Source organism: Amphiprion ocellaris, chromosome 1 (genome assembly GCF_022539595.1).
Source record: "Amphiprion ocellaris isolate individual 3 ecotype Okinawa chromosome 1, ASM2253959v1, whole genome shotgun sequence".
Lineage (NCBI taxonomy): Eukaryota > Metazoa > Chordata > Actinopteri > Pomacentridae > Amphiprion > Amphiprion ocellaris.
The window spans coordinates 7,857,196-7,873,442 of NC_072766.1; the positions used below are offsets into that span (position 1 = coordinate 7,857,196).

At 39.8% G+C, this 16,247-nt stretch overlaps 2 protein-coding genes across 10 annotated transcripts in view; one reads left to right on the forward strand and one right to left on the reverse strand.

Annotated features, from left to right (window-relative positions):
- LOC111565070 (LIM domain only protein 7-like) overlaps positions 1 to 1,757 on the forward strand; it is a 28,942-nt gene extending 27,185 nt beyond the window's left edge. For 8 of the 9 annotated variants that reach the window (XM_023265034.3, XM_055009598.1, XM_055009543.1 and 5 more), the window contains 2 exons: positions 785 to 887; positions 1,208 to 1,757. In XM_023265034.3, the coding sequence (XP_023120802.2) occupies positions 785 to 887; positions 1,208 to 1,261 (157 nt within the window). In that variant the 3' untranslated portion in view covers positions 1,262 to 1,757. The remainder of the gene's footprint in view (positions 1 to 784; positions 888 to 1,207) is intronic. The other variant, XM_055009717.1, reaches the window with a different exon arrangement.
- Positions 1,758 to 11,747: 9,990 nt separating this feature from the next.
- Positions 11,748 to 13,302, reverse strand: LOC111565062 (BTB/POZ domain-containing protein KCTD12-like). The gene has a single exon (XM_023265025.3). The coding sequence runs from the start codon at positions 13,218 to 13,220 to the stop codon at positions 12,426 to 12,428; it is 795 nt and encodes a 264-aa protein (XP_023120793.1). The 5' UTR covers positions 13,221 to 13,302; the 3' UTR covers positions 11,748 to 12,425.
- Positions 13,303 to 16,247: the final 2,945 nt, after the last annotated feature.

Genomic DNA, 16,247 nt, shown 5'->3' on the forward strand with positions numbered 1-16,247 from the left:
TAGAGTGGATTTTAAAAAGACTGCATGAGCTGCAGACCAAAGACATTTACATGCATTAAAACAAACTAGACATATTTTGCTCCTTTACTTGCATCAACTCCTTGTTGTGGCAGCTTTTCACTTTCAAATTTGTCCATCTTCTAATACTCATTTCAGTTTTTTGTAGAATTTGAACAACTTTTGGATGGAAATCTGACATCCACAATCAATTTTTTAAGTTAAAGACTAATGTGACCACACCTTACCTTCAGTGAAGTTAGCAGGAGTCTCCTATCTGTAGCCTGTATTGTAATCATACAATATCAGCTTTCAGCATTTGGTAGTGGGGGCATTTCTGCCTTTAGCAGACCTTTCTTTACTTTTGTCTTTGCTAACAGTCTGTTTCATAAAGCTTCTAGTTTGTTGGGCATGCCTGCTGTTGTAGTCATGTGCAACATTTCTCTCTGGGTCTAGTTTTGGTGCATAGGATTGGTTGATCAGAATAAGCCTGCCCACTGTCCTGCTTCGCTTTTAGGTGCTTATTGTAAAAGTCTCGCTGGCTGTGGAACCAGTGAACTAAAGTTAATTAGCATGTAGATGTCAAAGTCCGTTCATTTCTATAACTGTCTGCTCCTGTGATATATCTGTGCTGTATGTGTTTTCAAGCCAAGCTTAGTTGTTGTGCGCTTTGGTGGCGAACAATCTGGTGGAATGATTTTGACACAAAAGGCCCACGTTACAGGTCAGCAGGATTTCTCTTAACTCGTCCCTGAATTCTTTTCTCACTTCTGCGTCCTCCTCTCAGTGTGTGGGCTGCCGCCGACATCTCGGAGGAACAGAGAGTGGCGTCCAGGTTCGAGTCCGAAACAGGAAGCCTTACTGTGAGCTCTGCTATTTCCAGCTCAAGTGTGAGTATTGGCCTTTGCGAGACACTGACCTCAGTGAAACATGTCACACCTTATAGTGTCCACATCGCGTGTTGTTAGCCTTTCCAGATTGCTATTTTTAGGTATTTTCTGCTTCGATAAGACTCTCTGCGTCAACACAGTTGCTATTTTTACGTTAAATTTTCTTGCTGTCAAAAGCAGGAATTATTCCTAAATATATACTAAAGGCAATTTTATGGGCAGTGTCATTCTACAACTGTCCTTGACCTTGGCATAGGATTCTTTTCTATCTTGAATCAGCTAAAACTCAGTTAACTTCTAATGTTTATTTCACATTTTAGACACTGGTGCCCTCCCCATGTGACCAACTCGCTGTACTCCAGATTGAAGAGTAAATGGATGATTTAATCCACGCAGCCAATCTGACTTTTGTTTCCTAATCATTGCTAAAACATGAATCTCGACAACCTGTGAATCCACAAGCAAGTTTGATTCTTAACTGCTGTTTTTATCAATTAGACGATACCTAGTTTGCCTGACCTGTTTTTCTGCTAATTTATTTCTGTGGAAATTTAGATTTAATATATATAATAAAGTAATGATGGGAATTATTGTTTGATTTCATTTTAATGTTAGTGTTGCTGGTTGTGGCATCTGCGTGCTGTCTTTATTCTTTACCCAATAGTGCATTAAACATATCAAATATTTCTTGAGATGTAGCTCATGTATGGAAGCACATTTACTGAAGCACTTTCAATCCTATTGTAAAGTCACCACATGCACTTTGGGATAAATCACTGGTATGCATATATATAATGCATGCAACTGTCACATGGAAATCGGCATCTTAACTTAAATGTCTTTTTGTAAATAAAGTGCACTGAACATAATCAAGAAGGGTTTACATTTGTGATTCATTTGTGTACCACATGGTGGCATCCTTGGTTGCATAGTGAAATTGAAATTTCAATGTCACTGTAAACGGAAATGTCTTCATTTGAACATGGTGAGACACCAATAGAGAAGTGACATATTTTTAAATCTCTGCTTCTGTAGAGTACAGTATGACTTCTACTTTGACGATTTATAATGGTAAATGGGGTTTTACAGAATTAAAATGAAAGTGAAGCATTCACTGATATGACTTTATGTGAATATGATGACATCCAGCACTGTACAGTATTGAACAAGTACGAGCTGCTGGCAAAAGAAATTGGATTAGATTTTTTAAAAAATGAAATACAGTGATTTAAATGTCAACAAATCTCTTATTTAGGAAAGAGGTGGTTAGTCTTCAAATCTGTCGTGTAATGAAGCAAGCATTTCATTTGTGTATTGCATCAACATTAGTTACAAATATAACATGACACGTCTGTGCTTGTCTGTTTTGGTGTGGGAAGGCATATGGGTAAGGAAGTACAAGTCATCGTTGCATATATTTGCAACTTTAAATACCTTTTAAATAGGGAAGTAGTGGTAACTAATTCTGTTTTCTGCATTTTTTTTTTTAAATCTGTGCTATAAAACAGCACTGGTAAATGTCTTCTTTGTTCAAATTACTGAGAACTGTTTTATCAACAGAATTAAAAGTTTTGTCTCCCAGAAAGACCAAGAGAAACTCATCCATGCGTTCATTTCTAGTAGACTGGATTACTGTAATGGTATTTTAACAGAACTTCCCAAAAAGAGCATTAAACAGCTTCAGCTCATCCAGAATGCTGCTGCTAGAGTTTTAACCAGGACTAAGAGATCTGAACACATCACACCACTTCTAAAATCTCTGCACTGGCTTCCAGTCAGTCACAGAGTAGATTTTAAAACCCTACTGATTGTTTAAAAATCCCAGAATGGTTTAGGCCCAGAATACATCTGTGATATGTTCAGAGAATACAAACCTAGCAGGGCTCTTAGATCCAAGGACTCAGGTCAGCTGTTCCAGGCCAGAGTCCAGACTAAACATGGAGAAGCAGCATTTAGCTGTTCTGCTGCAAACAAGCGGAACAAACTGCCAGTGGAGATTAAACTTTAACCAAATGTAGACACTTTTAAATCCAGGTTAAAAAAAATTTCTTTTCTCATGCGCCTATGCATGAAATCTGCACAGTATCGTTTAACTATCTGCACCTCACTAAAATGCTCTTAATGTTTTATGTAAAGCACTTTGAATGGTCTTGGACATGAAGGGGACTATACAAATAAACTTGCCTTGTATGTTTTAAGAGGATTGATTGCTACTCTACTCTAGTGATATGGGTTTTATCAAGAAATGATAGCATGTCTGTGTGAGGCAGTTCTTATGTCATTTCTCATCCACAACACAGTCCAGATCTAACTGTGTCAAAGCAGAGAAGAGTCACTAATGTACACATGTATCCATTTATCTAAACAGTTGAAGCAGTACACTCAACACTGCAGTCATTTCTTCTCTGAAGTATGGAGGAACTATTTTCAAATTATTAACTGCGAAACACCAACAGGCGCTTTCTCCATCTATAGAGAAATTCCAATGAAAAGTCTGTAAAAATCATAAGCTTGTGAAAATGTTTTTGTGGTATTTGGGTCAACTGGCTTACAGGAAATTGGTTAAGCAAGGTTAGAGCGGCAACAAGGAAGAGAAAGTTTACTGTCCGCAGACCTTTCATGGGGAAGTGCCATGCTCTAAAATGGTAGGGACACACTCTGAGTGCACTACTGTTCAGTTCTACTGAAATGTGGACATGGGAAAAGTTTGTTTAGAGATACAGGTGACCTGCAGTTTAACCATTATGAGAGCAGTTGAGAAGGCAGCATTTCATTCATACAAGGAAGTAGTTTCCAATTCAAATCTGCTGCAGTTCACACACAACTCACTCTTGTCTGTTTTTTTTTTTTCTATGCCACCCTTTCAACTTAGATAAGCTCTGAGGTGAGGAAAGGAAGCTGCAAGAAAAGCGTCACAGAGATGTTATCTAGGTCATTGCAGCAGCGACTATCATTTTATTGGTTGTTGGAGCCCTGAGCTCACTATGGACAGACACGGTTGCACTGAGATGTTAAACACTGGTCATTCAGCGCTCTTGGCCTAATGGATGGAAATGTTTTTACGGTTTACTGTGACCTGGTCTTTTGGATGGGAGAGTTCAATTCCCTAAAGGCCCAAGTGGAGACATTTTTCAGTTTCTGACATGCTCCATCTGTTCAGGCTGACACTTGTGACTCCAGCCTGACCCATTTAAATACCACGAGTACAGTAAGCAGGAAACGGCAGAGGGTCGAAACAGGACACTTTTAAAAACATTGGTTGGTTCGAATATAGCTAGAGAGCTGGACGATTAAGCAGATTGATTGTGTGGACAGTGCTTACAGAGCAGTCATCCTAAACATCCCTGCTTTTGGAGGGGTGTCTAAACAAAACTAATTTAAAAAGCTTTAAAGAAAGTTGCCCTCTGACATCAATGTTATCTTAATATGAGTTAGAAAACATCTGGACCAGACACAAACTGACAGCAGCTGAATAATGCAGATTTATATGTTTGAGAAATGACAGGGAGGTTGCCAGATCGAGGATGTATGTCTTTAAATCTGCTTAAATGACAAATATAAGTCATAATAAACAGCCATGACACACATGATGGAAGAGATCTGTCTGAAGCAACACCACAATGTTTTCCAAAAGCTGCCGATGCTGTTTTTCGTTTTAAAACATGATTGCAGAGCAGCCAAATGGAAAACCATGACCCGAGTCGCCATTAAAAATCTAAGTATTTTCAAGGCTTATTGCTTCCTTTGAGTAAAGGGAAGTACCTCAGGATTATTATATTTTTTCTTACATGGGACAACTTCCAAGATGCCCTGAAGCTGTTATTTATCGTACTATTTTTAATCTGCCTTACATTAGCTTCAGAGGAAATGGTTTTTCATTCAAAACTCTTCCAACAAAGTTTCCTTGAGAGATTCTTTGATCAGCTGGACAATTATTTAATTTTTACTTAAAAGTTCCAGGACTGCTGGTTCTGTCATGGTCCACCCTGTGTTAAAGAACCCACTTCACATTTTGTGTTGAACTTATCAAGTTTTATAGCACAAAAACTGTTCTTTACAAGATCTGGCACCTGTCTTCTTTCTAACGTTACAGCTAACAGTTTGATTAAAATTCTGTTAAAGTGACACTTTGAGCAGGCCAATGTTTCAGCCTCACAGAATAGTTTTAAGTTACAAATGTGGCTCGGAGTTCCTGTGTGTACTTGTCTGTTAACTGTTGCAGTGTAACTTCACAAAAGGCTGCCTATGTGCTATCTGGGCAAAATGGGAAGAAGAAGTAGGCAGGCCTGGGCCTTGCAGATATCAGTGTGTCATCCGAGTGAAACATCACGGCTGTAACATTATCCAGAGCCCAAACACAGAGCTGCAGTGAAAGACACATCCAGCTCAAAAAACAGCCAGGCAGGCAGACCAGGAATCTGTTTCAACAATCCTCACTTCTGCTGAAATTAAGACAAACAAGTATGTGTCTCTGTGAGGTCCAGTAAACACAGTGGTTCTTGAACCTAAATGCTAACATGCTAATGCCATTGATCAGCTGATACTTAGTCATTACTTGTTTGCAAGCTAATATTTGTTATTTGTCACAACGCAAAGTAGGCTGCTGGGGCTTATAGTAATGCCACAGTAAATGGAAAGATACTGACCTGATGATGTGAATGTCAAAAATTCATCAAAGTTATTAGGGATTATCCTCTGAGTACCACAATTGTCTGTAAATTTCACTGCAATCTATTGCAGCAGTCAATGACAGATTCAAGTTTGGAATGTCATAGTGAACAGACAAATTCTAAACTGAAAATGAAAAAGTCATGGAATCCCCAAAGTCATTGGGGTTCATCCTCTGGGTATCATACACGTCCGTAAATTTCACAGCAATCCATCAAGCATTAATGAAAGATTTCAGTTTGGAATGTCATAGTAAACGGACAATTCCGACATGAAGATGGAAAAGTCAAGGAATCATTAAAGTCATTAGGACTCATCCTCTGGGTACCATGAATGTTTGTAAATTTCACAGCAATCCCTCCAGCAGTTAATGACGGATATAAGTTTTGAACGCCATAGTAAATAAACAAATTCTGACCTGATGATGAAAAAGTCAAGGAATTGAGGTTCATCCTCTGGGTACCATACATGTCCGTAAATTTCCCGGCAATCCATCAAGCAGTTAATGAAAGATTTCAGTTTGGAATGCATTAGTAAACTGACAAATCCTGACCTTATGATGCAAAAGTCGATGACTCAAAGTCAATAGGGCTCCTGGGTACCACGCATGTCTGTAAATTTTATGACAATCCAGCCAGCAGTTGGACAGACAAAGGTCTGGAATATCTTAGTAAATGGACAAATTAAGACCAGATGATGAAAAAGTCAAGGAATCATCAACGTCAGTAGGTTTCGCTCTCTGGATACCATGAACGTCTATAAATTTCACAGCAGTCGCTTCAGCACTTAATGACAGAGCACAGTTTAGAGGCAGACCAACAAAAAACAAAGACAAGGTTGGATTGTGCTCTTTGTCTTGTACATGTTGCATTAACCCTTTGATGCACAACATGGGTCAAAAGATATCCATATTCCATTGAATATGGGTCATTTTTTACCCATGTTGTGCATCAAAGGCTTAAGGAGAACTATCTTAAAACTTATGAAACAAGCAAACACACGTATGAGCTAGTGCTGTAAATTTGATACGTCCTCAAGAGCCAGTGCTAACTTGAAACATTTTTCTTTGTTGAACAGAGAACAGAAATAATTCAGTATCTTACATTTCCTGCATTCCAATTTATTTCAGGAGGTCCTAGTCAGCTTCACAAACACACTTCCACAGTGAGGATGATGAAATGTTTAAGTGATGGACTTTGAATTAGCTCCTTTCACGTCTTGCCCTTTCAAGCAGTTCTGAGAGGGAGGTAGAGGAGGGGGGCTGCACTTCTTGTGAAAGGAAGCCCACTGCAGCACCAGCAGGGGAGGAGGATGCTCGCTCTCTTCCTCTCTATTCCCTGCAGCTGATTGATGCTGGCAGCCTTTTACCTTTTAGTTTACCGGCACAGTGCAAGCCTCAGCTTTGTTACTGGGACCTGCACCAATCTCCGGTCTGCTGCTGGGCGCTGGGAGCAGCTCAGCGGAGACTGGCGACATTTACACCCTCCCTCTACCCGACAAAAACTACACAGAGCCGACAGGGGACAAAGAGCTTCATGGTCAGAGGCACAGAGGTAGAGTCCTTGAAGGAGGCAGATAACACAACCACCAGAGAATCACAGATTTTAATCTCTCTGTCTGCAGCTATACCTGGCTTTTATCCTCCTTGTGGCTGTTAGTAGAGACGTGCAACTTTGAAGCGTTTCGAAAGCAAACACATTCCATGCAACAGTCAGACAGTATCCAGAGAAACATTTAAACACCAGAACTTAGTCAGCTCCTTGTTATTTCATGCATAGCAACAGGCTGCAGTTACCTCATATTTCATCCATTTGTTTTCTCTAAATCCATTAAAAAGTTACCCTGAGTTAACATAAACGAAATTAGATTTATCTTTAGCTACCTTTTGCACTCAGCTGAATCGAAAAGGTCGGCTGTCTTTACTGGGTAAAGGTCATTTGCGGTTTAAAAAAAACAAAACAAAAGCAGAACTGATGACCACAAGTTGATTCTTCCACTAACTTTTATTATCTTGTGTAGCTTTATATAAAGCATTTTTTTTTGTGGTGCTGTTATGATTAAAAATATATGATATGTATATGATCAGATGTGTGGTTTTCATCATTTTTTTATTTTGTGTTACAATGCTGTGCTCATCATTACCGGGAACAGGAAGAGCAGAAGTTTGCTGTCTGCAGGATTGTCTGTCTTACTGCTGAGGCTTTACAAGATCAAGCGGGCTTATTTCAGGCTTGCAGGGGGGAGCAAAGTTCTGACTGGAATTTATTATTGCTTTAATTTCCTGCTTCTTACCTTCATTTTGTGTGCAGTGACTGAACTCCATAGTCTGCTTGAACACACAAACATGCAGTGCCCTCAAACCTAAAGAAGAAATCGGGTGAAATATTGCCGCAGTCCACTGTGACAATAACAGAAGTGTCAGATTGTAAAACTGAATGATAAGATAAAAAAAGATAAAGTTCTTTATTCCTCCCCGCTCCAGGGGAAATTTACATTGTTACAGCAGCTTTATTTACAATATATACAAGGGTGAGCGATGAGGGTAAAGTGACTTAACAGAAAAAATAAAAATAAAGTTTAAAAGTGCAAAGATGTGCAGTGCAAATGTCAGTGAAGGATGCTACGGAATGAAAGATATTGGCACTAAATTGCTATGGATTAGAGTGTCACATTTCAAGAGTATAGCTGAGCTTTCGAATGATGGATTGTGGCTTAACCAGTGTTTTAGTAGCTCTGCCAGACTGCTGCTCCAGGGAAGGATTTCTGAAAGAGGATGTTTGTTTTCTTGTGAAAACAGGAAAGTTCAGCGATACATCATACTCTCAATAATGAGGCATACATATACATTTACTTTCTAGTCCAACACATTTCTGAGAAGTGTTAATGATTGAAGGAATGTGTGGGCCCTTAATGGCTTCACTGCTTGGTAACACAAACACTTAACTCTGTTAATTATGCATTCAGGTGGTTATCAAACACCAACAGTCTGCAGTGACAGAAGCTTGTAACCATGCTGTGCTGCAGTATGTGTACTTTACATTAGCCATCAATAGGTAAAAAGCTTCTTAAGGTTTATTCAAACAGTGAAGTGTTAAAATACCAAGATAACTGAGGACATCAAAGAGCAATGAAAAAGCCCCAGAGCCATCGAGTAGGTGGAGTGGGAGTTGTTTTGTCAGCTGCTGTTTCCAAGGTTAAAAATAAAATGTCAGCTTTAAAATTAACAAGTCCTAAAGGTGCTCAGAATCATGGAAAGCCTCAGTATGTCGATGGGAAATGAGTGGGAGCCATGTCATATGACCAAAGTGGACCAAGTTTAAGAATGAGATCTGCTTTCAGAGCATTTTGGGCCAGTCGGTAGTTTTTTACCACAGAAATTTGATGGAAAATGTTAATTTGATTATAAGGGTGAAAACATTACCACTCAGTTTGTCAGGGGGGAGAGATTCCAGGTTTGTGTGAGATCGCTGATAAGACTTTAAAGGAACAGCTGCACTGTGAGAAATATTTGATTTCTTGCATAAAGTTAGATGAGACAAGTGATGCCACTCATGAGCTAAATTAATAAACTCATTCAAATCTCATTTGTTTAATCTGTATAAAAAGAGAAGTTACAAAACAAGAAGTTGCACTTTTATTCATGTCATCCATGAGCTTTATTAGGGCTGTGATTGGCTAGGCTAAGCTAACCTGCTACTGACTGTAGCTTCATATTCAGCAGATATACAGTATATGGAAAAGAGTGTTGTTATTTTTTTCTTTAGCTTCAGATTTTTCCCCCCAATGAAGTTAATGAATTTCTGGTGCATGCGTTGATTTAAAAGAAAAGTCACTGCAAATAAAGCTAGCTTTGTTTTGGGTTGAGTGATATTTTTTGTGTTCAGTTACGACTTATGACTGTGCTAAATAGATTTGGAGAACTTGCAGATCATGAGATGTTTTGCACTTCACTGGTCCTTATTACAGCAAAAATGTCAGGGTGGCTACAGCATAATGCTTGGAATACAATGGAAAAATGATACCCTGACCTCTTTCCTATTACCTTTAAAAGGCTTTCAGCTTTATAAAAGGTCAGAATGTTATCTGTAATTTGATGTCTTTGCTAGCAGTGAGGGAATTCTACTGTAAATTAAGCATTCTATGTATCACCGAATGAAACGAGTGTTCTTGCATGTACCTAAGAGCAAGCATGTTTTATTTTCTGCCCTCACACCTGATCTAAACAAAGAGAAACACAGCTTGAATTAATTATTCATGTGTTGTTCCCTCTGTGAACAGTGTGAGGTGTCTCTATCAGAGGTGCTGGAGATGGAATTAAAAAAAATAATTAAGCAGTATTAAAGACACACACAGTGAGGTAGAGGCAGTGACTATGTGAGAGAAAGTGTGAAAGATTTAGCACATTGAGGCTGATATGAAGAAAGCCAGCAGGTCTGTGTTATCTCCAGCTCTGCAAATTGGCTAATTTGGCACTTTATCTCTCTCCCTCGTGCACTCTGCGTATTCATAAGTGTGTGAGCTTTTTGTACAGACAGAGAGAAAGAGAGAAAAATAGCATACATCGAGTGAAATGTGTTTTGGAGGTGTTTTATCACAAACCACACACACACAGAAGCAAGTCTGTATTAGAAATAACTGCTTGGCAAAGAAACTCACTATTGCCTCAAAGGGAAGTTTAAATGTAAGTGTCTTCTGACCAACATTTGTCATTATCTTGTTACATGGTTTCAGTCCAGAATAAAGTACTGGAGGATATTATTGTATCTCAGAGGAATTTAAAGCAACATTGAGTTTTCTTATTATACTGTGTGCAGTCAGACTCACATTATGTGTTTGATTCTGTTGAGCCTCACTTGTTGTGTTTCAGTCGAGGACAGCGAGCTCTACGTCCTGTTTCTGGAGATCACGCTGGAGGAAGAGTCGCAGTCCATCCTTCCTTTTTCCTGTCCAGATGGCGGCATCAGCTGACAGCATATGAAGTCTCTTGTGTTGACATATCTGTCTTTGAGGCTCTTGCAAAGCTCCTCAGTAGCAGAAGTGTGTGTGGGTGGTCGGGCAGTTGCAGTAGTGAGTGTGCATTTGTGTGTTAGTGTGTATTTGCATGTAGAGATTTAGAGAACAAAGCCCCTCCATAACATACTTCACAGTAACCGCTTTAGATGCTCCTGGACATCTTACAAAAAAATGAATCATTTTGCAGATTTTTTTTTTTTTTTTTGCACATTTGTATTCAAGTACACGCTAACACAACCCACACAAAGCCTTTTTTGTATTGATCTTGGGAGAGCTTGGATTTGTGCCCCAGGATCCCACCAGAGAACAGACATTTGATTACTGTACTTGTCAGCCAAAGAGAAATCCCCCCTCCTCCTCCTTCCCATCCTGCCCAGGGGAGATAACAGAACTCGGCTGTGTTGCACAGAAAGGACATTCTGCTCTGTTCTGCCAGATCGGCAAGTAAGATCTGTTTATGGCTACGATTTATCTGCGTTTATTTTCATTTTAACTTTAGAAGACCTGGTGTAAATGGGGAAGTGGAGTTGAGACAGCAGTAAAAATATTACATAGATTCCTTTAGTGTTATAGGCCTCAGTGAGGAGAAAGGACAACGCAAGGAGTTACTCCTCTACAGCTTGATTTAAATTCTATTTAACATGTAGAAATCTGAAAATTCATAATGGAGATTTCAATTCATCTCTATATTATAGGGTTTTTTGTACTGATGTCAGCATTCCCCTTTAAAAAAACAAGAGTCAATGACAGATTGTGTTTGATACAAGGCAGCTGCAACTTAGAACATCACCTCTCACAATTCATGATGGGTAAATGTTACATTTAATGTTGAAAACAATACGGGATAAGTTAAATTAGGTCAAAATAAAATCTACTAAGAACACTGAGGTTGGATTTGATCTCTAATATGCCTGTAGTTCTGGCTGATCACGAGAGATGCTTGACTAATCTTTCAATGAAATTATCAAATGACAGTTTCTATGAAAGAACACAGATAAGATGAACTTGGAAACTTCTGAAATGCCTTCAGTCTTTCTGGGATATTCATAGTCGGCAATCACCAAGATACTGGTGACCTTAGAGGATAAAGCAACCCATGATATGTGAAGAATGGAGCATCGGTGTGTTTGTAAAAATGTAGATCTCAGAAAAGTTTCTGAATGAAACCCAAAACAACAATGAGGTGGAAAATTTTCCAATGTCACACTTTATTTGCTGTACCTTTATATCTAAAGAAGAAACAATTACATCCGCCCAAAGATGGCACAAAAAAGAACCAAAAAAAACATCTCAAAGTGTAATCTTCAAAGCAGCGGTACTGTACGCAACAATGAAATAATCATACCATCAAAGCAACCTACTGTCAATATACAAAATTAAAGTCTGGGGAGATTAAAAAATAAGAATACAGGAGCTGCAGGTCAAAAACAGACAAAAACAGACTATTTACACTAACAGGAAGATGCAAGCACAACTCAGGAAGGATCAGAAGAAAGCAGCCTAACATTTCTGCCTGCCAGAGGAGCCATTTATGTCATTTACTTAAGAACAAAACAGTCTTTGTAAAAGCCATAAAGGTTATAAGGCCTTAAAATAACCCAGTTGAGAAGTCAGTGATATATTAGACAAGTCACTTTGCCTTTGCTTCCCACTACCCAAAGAGATTTAGACCAGGAGAGGAAGAAAATGGCAGAAAAGTTGGCTCTGGTGCATCCTGATCCTACTGATAAAAAAAAACAAAAAAAAAAAACCAGAAGATACTGAAAACTCAAACTGCCACTTTTGGATGTTAATTGATGCAACTAATGATGGTTTTATTCCCCAGAGTGAGCCTAAATGCACCCCTACACACTCAGCTCATCGACAGAAGACATACTCGGTGTAGCTGGTCCACAGTTTGTCCTCTCCGGGGTCACTGCTGCCGTAGGAGCAGGTCCCGGTGGAGCTGCAGGCCACCATGTGGAAACCAGCGTCGGCCAGCCGGTCAAACGCCTGCTCCAGAAAGTTATACTTGAGGTAATACCTGGAGGTGTATTTATCAGGCGGCCGGTCCGGGTCTCGGCTTTCGTTCAGGGTTTCTCCGAACACCTCCTTAGCCAGAGAGATCTTGCTACACACGGTTATTCTGGCCACCCTGCGGAACTTGGCGTCCGCCTGGATGTCCCTCCCGATGGTGTAGCTGCCTCTGTAGCCGACGGTGATGAAGCCGGCGGCGGCCCCGGGAGAGCGCAGCGCCCGGTCGGAGGAGGAGGTGACCGGGCTGAGGAGCTCAGCCTCCTCCGGGTCGCCGCTGTCCTCCGTGTACGAGCTGTCCTTACTGGCCGCTGCCAGGCGCCTCGACAGCTCCGGCAGCTGGAAGAAGTCCGCCTCCTTCTGCAGCCTCCGCTTCTCTTTGAAAAACTCGGGCAGGAAAAGCTCCGAGTCGCGCAAGTAATCCAGAATGTAGCGGAACAGAAAGCCGTCCCGGTCGAAGAAGAAGCGGCCCTTGCTGTCTTTGGGCAGCTCCGCCGGGGAGCTCTGGGTGAACTTGGCCCAGAGGAGAGAGTTGGGGACCGCGGTGAGAGTTTCCAGACGGGTCACATACACCTGCCCGCCCACGTTCAGCTCCACGATCTCAGGGAAAGTTGAACTTTGTCTGTCGGTTTGTGCCATGTCTGTCCCTGTAGGTAACCATGAGAGCTGGGGAGTATCCTCACTGTACAGAAATGTTTATACTGGTTTGGCTGCGTGGGAGGAGAAGGAACAGGACGGCCAGCAGAGACATTAACTGTTGAGAGAACACAATGCTGCCTTCAAGGGCTCCATGTACAAGTCTAAACTTCCTACTTAAAAAATTTAAACATCTGAGTTTGTATCGTGTGATGTCTGGTAATCTCACAGTGGAGGAATATGATCCCTATTTAAATAATCTGTTGATATTTAATCAGATAAGCTGAACAGGAATAGAATAGGTATGCTTTATTGATCCCCAAGGGGAAATTCTGTTGTTACAGTAGCAAGAAGAAAGAGTAAAGTGACCACCACCACAATAGAAAAATAACAGAAAAATACACCAAAATATAAAATACACAAGAAAGTATAAAATATATTATGAATAAAAAATTATGCAAAATTGAAAAATGCACCGTAAAATGCCAAATTCCAACAAGAAGAATATAGAGCAATATACATTTTTAACTGATGTAGTCAAAAAGTATAACGTAGGAGTAATGGAGTAACTGTATTTAGTTACAACATTATAAGGGGAAGTCGTTTACCATTTAATAAATTTTTGTCAGTATTGCTACTTCTTCTACCATTGCTACCATTTCCAACCTGTCTGGTCAATAAAGTCTGTATAGGACCTGCTCTGCATCTTCATTATTCTGTCAGTCTTGGTCAGATATTACTATTGTCTATTCTTCATGCCAGGTGGCAAAGATCTGGGAAGACTATGGAGCTTCTTGTGTCCATAACTGATGCTTTTTACCATCTGCTGTAACACTTTTACGACAGCTCATTGACTGCTTCGAGTGAAGTAAGGATGTGATGAAATCTGTCACAGGATGTGTCTGTCGTTATGCTGCATAGTACATACAATGCCCATTTAAAAAATATTCACCCTCCTTGGAAGTTTTCCCCTTTTACTTCTTTTCAGCTTTGAATTGTGGTTATTTCTTTACAGATTTTTACAGAAAAAGACTCCTTCATCAAAGTGAAAACAGATTGCTACAAAGTAATGTCAATTGATTGAAAAAATATGAAATGTAAAAGAAGTAATTGCATAAGCTGTTCACCCACATCAAGTCAGTAGTTAGTAGTGGCACCTTTAATTGCAATTATAGCATTGAGACTGTGTTGATAGGGCTCAGTCAGCCTTGCACATCTGAACACTAGTGCAGTTTTACCTCTTTGTTCTTTGCAAAACTACTCAAAGTCTGTCAGTTTACATTGGAATCATGAGAGAACAACTTCTCTCTTCAAGTCCAACCACAAAGTTTTAATTGGTTTAAGGTTTTGGCTCTGACTCAAGCCTGTACAGGGCCTCCTGCAGAGAAGCATCCCCACATCATGATGCTGCCACCACCATGCTTCACAGAGGGGATGGGGTGTTCGTTTGTGATATGCAGTGTTTGGTGTTCACCAAACCTTGCACATCCCTTTTGAATTTGACTGATCTATTGTTTGGAGTTCAGATCTGTAGTTTAGAGTTTCCGCCATGTTGGTACCAAATGTCTGGTGTTGTGACGTCTGTACTTGGTGGTAAAAATACAAACTAGATTAGTAAGGAACGTTTTCATAGTTTTTGTGCTTCAGAGATTCAGGAAGCAAACAGTAAACAACACAAACTGAAATAACCACAGAAATGAGCTCCCCGTGTTAGCTTCACTCGCTAACAGAAATAAATATGTTTCCTCTGACAGTAAATTTTCTTTGGGGAAATGTTTTCCACCATTTTAGAGACCGAACAACTGACGATTAATCCCGGACATAATTGACAGTAAATTAGCAGTTAGCCGCAGCTCTAACGGAGACGAAGGAAACCAGGAGACAAAAAAACTTTCCTCTCAAAGCGACACGGCGTAAACACCAAGAAGCAGCTCGACATGTGAAACACGACTCCCTTCCCTTCGATGGAAACATTCAGGATGCCATCTAGTCTGATGGTCAAAAAGCTCAGTCAGACCACAAAACACAATAGTGGTTTTCTCTTTCTCTTTTCATATTGCTATAAAGCTTTTACTGTTGAAGAACATCAAAGCTATGTTCTTGTTGTTGTTCTTGTAGTTCAAAAGTAAAAAATAGGGAAAAGGTCCAAGGAGGGTAAATACTTTTTTCATTAGCACTATAGCAGTATAAAGGTGAAGCTGGCTACAGAAATATTGACACAGTATAGTTTATTTCAATCATAGTAATACAACTTTAACGGACGAGAAGCAGACAAGCCGTTATTATGAAGATAAAACTATTGTGACAGCCATTACACTCTCCATTCGTTATGCTTACATAAAGCACCACAAGGTTAATACCACATTATGTAAGCTGTCACATAAAAAGAGAGCAGTGATATAAACAGTTGTGATACTCAGGATCCACTAAGTATTGTAGGAGTTCTGGAGCTTGTGATCATTTCTGAGGATTCTTATCAGCAGGAATCTGCCCGGTTACATTTTCTGAGCTCATAAGTGACCTCTTGTGAATGTTAAAAGTTTTACTCACAGAGCTGAAACTCTCAACAACTTTTGCAATTTTTTGAGAACTGAACGAACTCTATCTGCAAGATGATTCTTTGAAAGCTCCTGTGCAGCTACACTGCTAAACATAATTATGTTTTATCCCTGTCATTATAGGACTTTGTAATGCATTTGTTGTAAAGGTTTGATGTGACTTGTTGTCATCTTATTTGTTGTGCATGAATGTGTTCAAAGCGTTGCTAAAATGACTGCCTTTAGTTAGAAGTACAATGTCAAGTTCAGCAGTGCAGGGGCGATACAATATTTGTCATAAAAGCACTTTTTTCTTGAGGGCCTTGCAGGAGTCAAACTCGATGGAAAAATACAACTTGCTGAACGTTGTATAGACACTGATCTTTTCCTTGTGACCTTGTCCGTTGCAGCTGAATGTACTTACTTGTATCTGTAAAGTAGTAGTACACTGAGAGAAGTGGCTCTTTTCTAGTAGTCTTTGTTGCTATGAAGC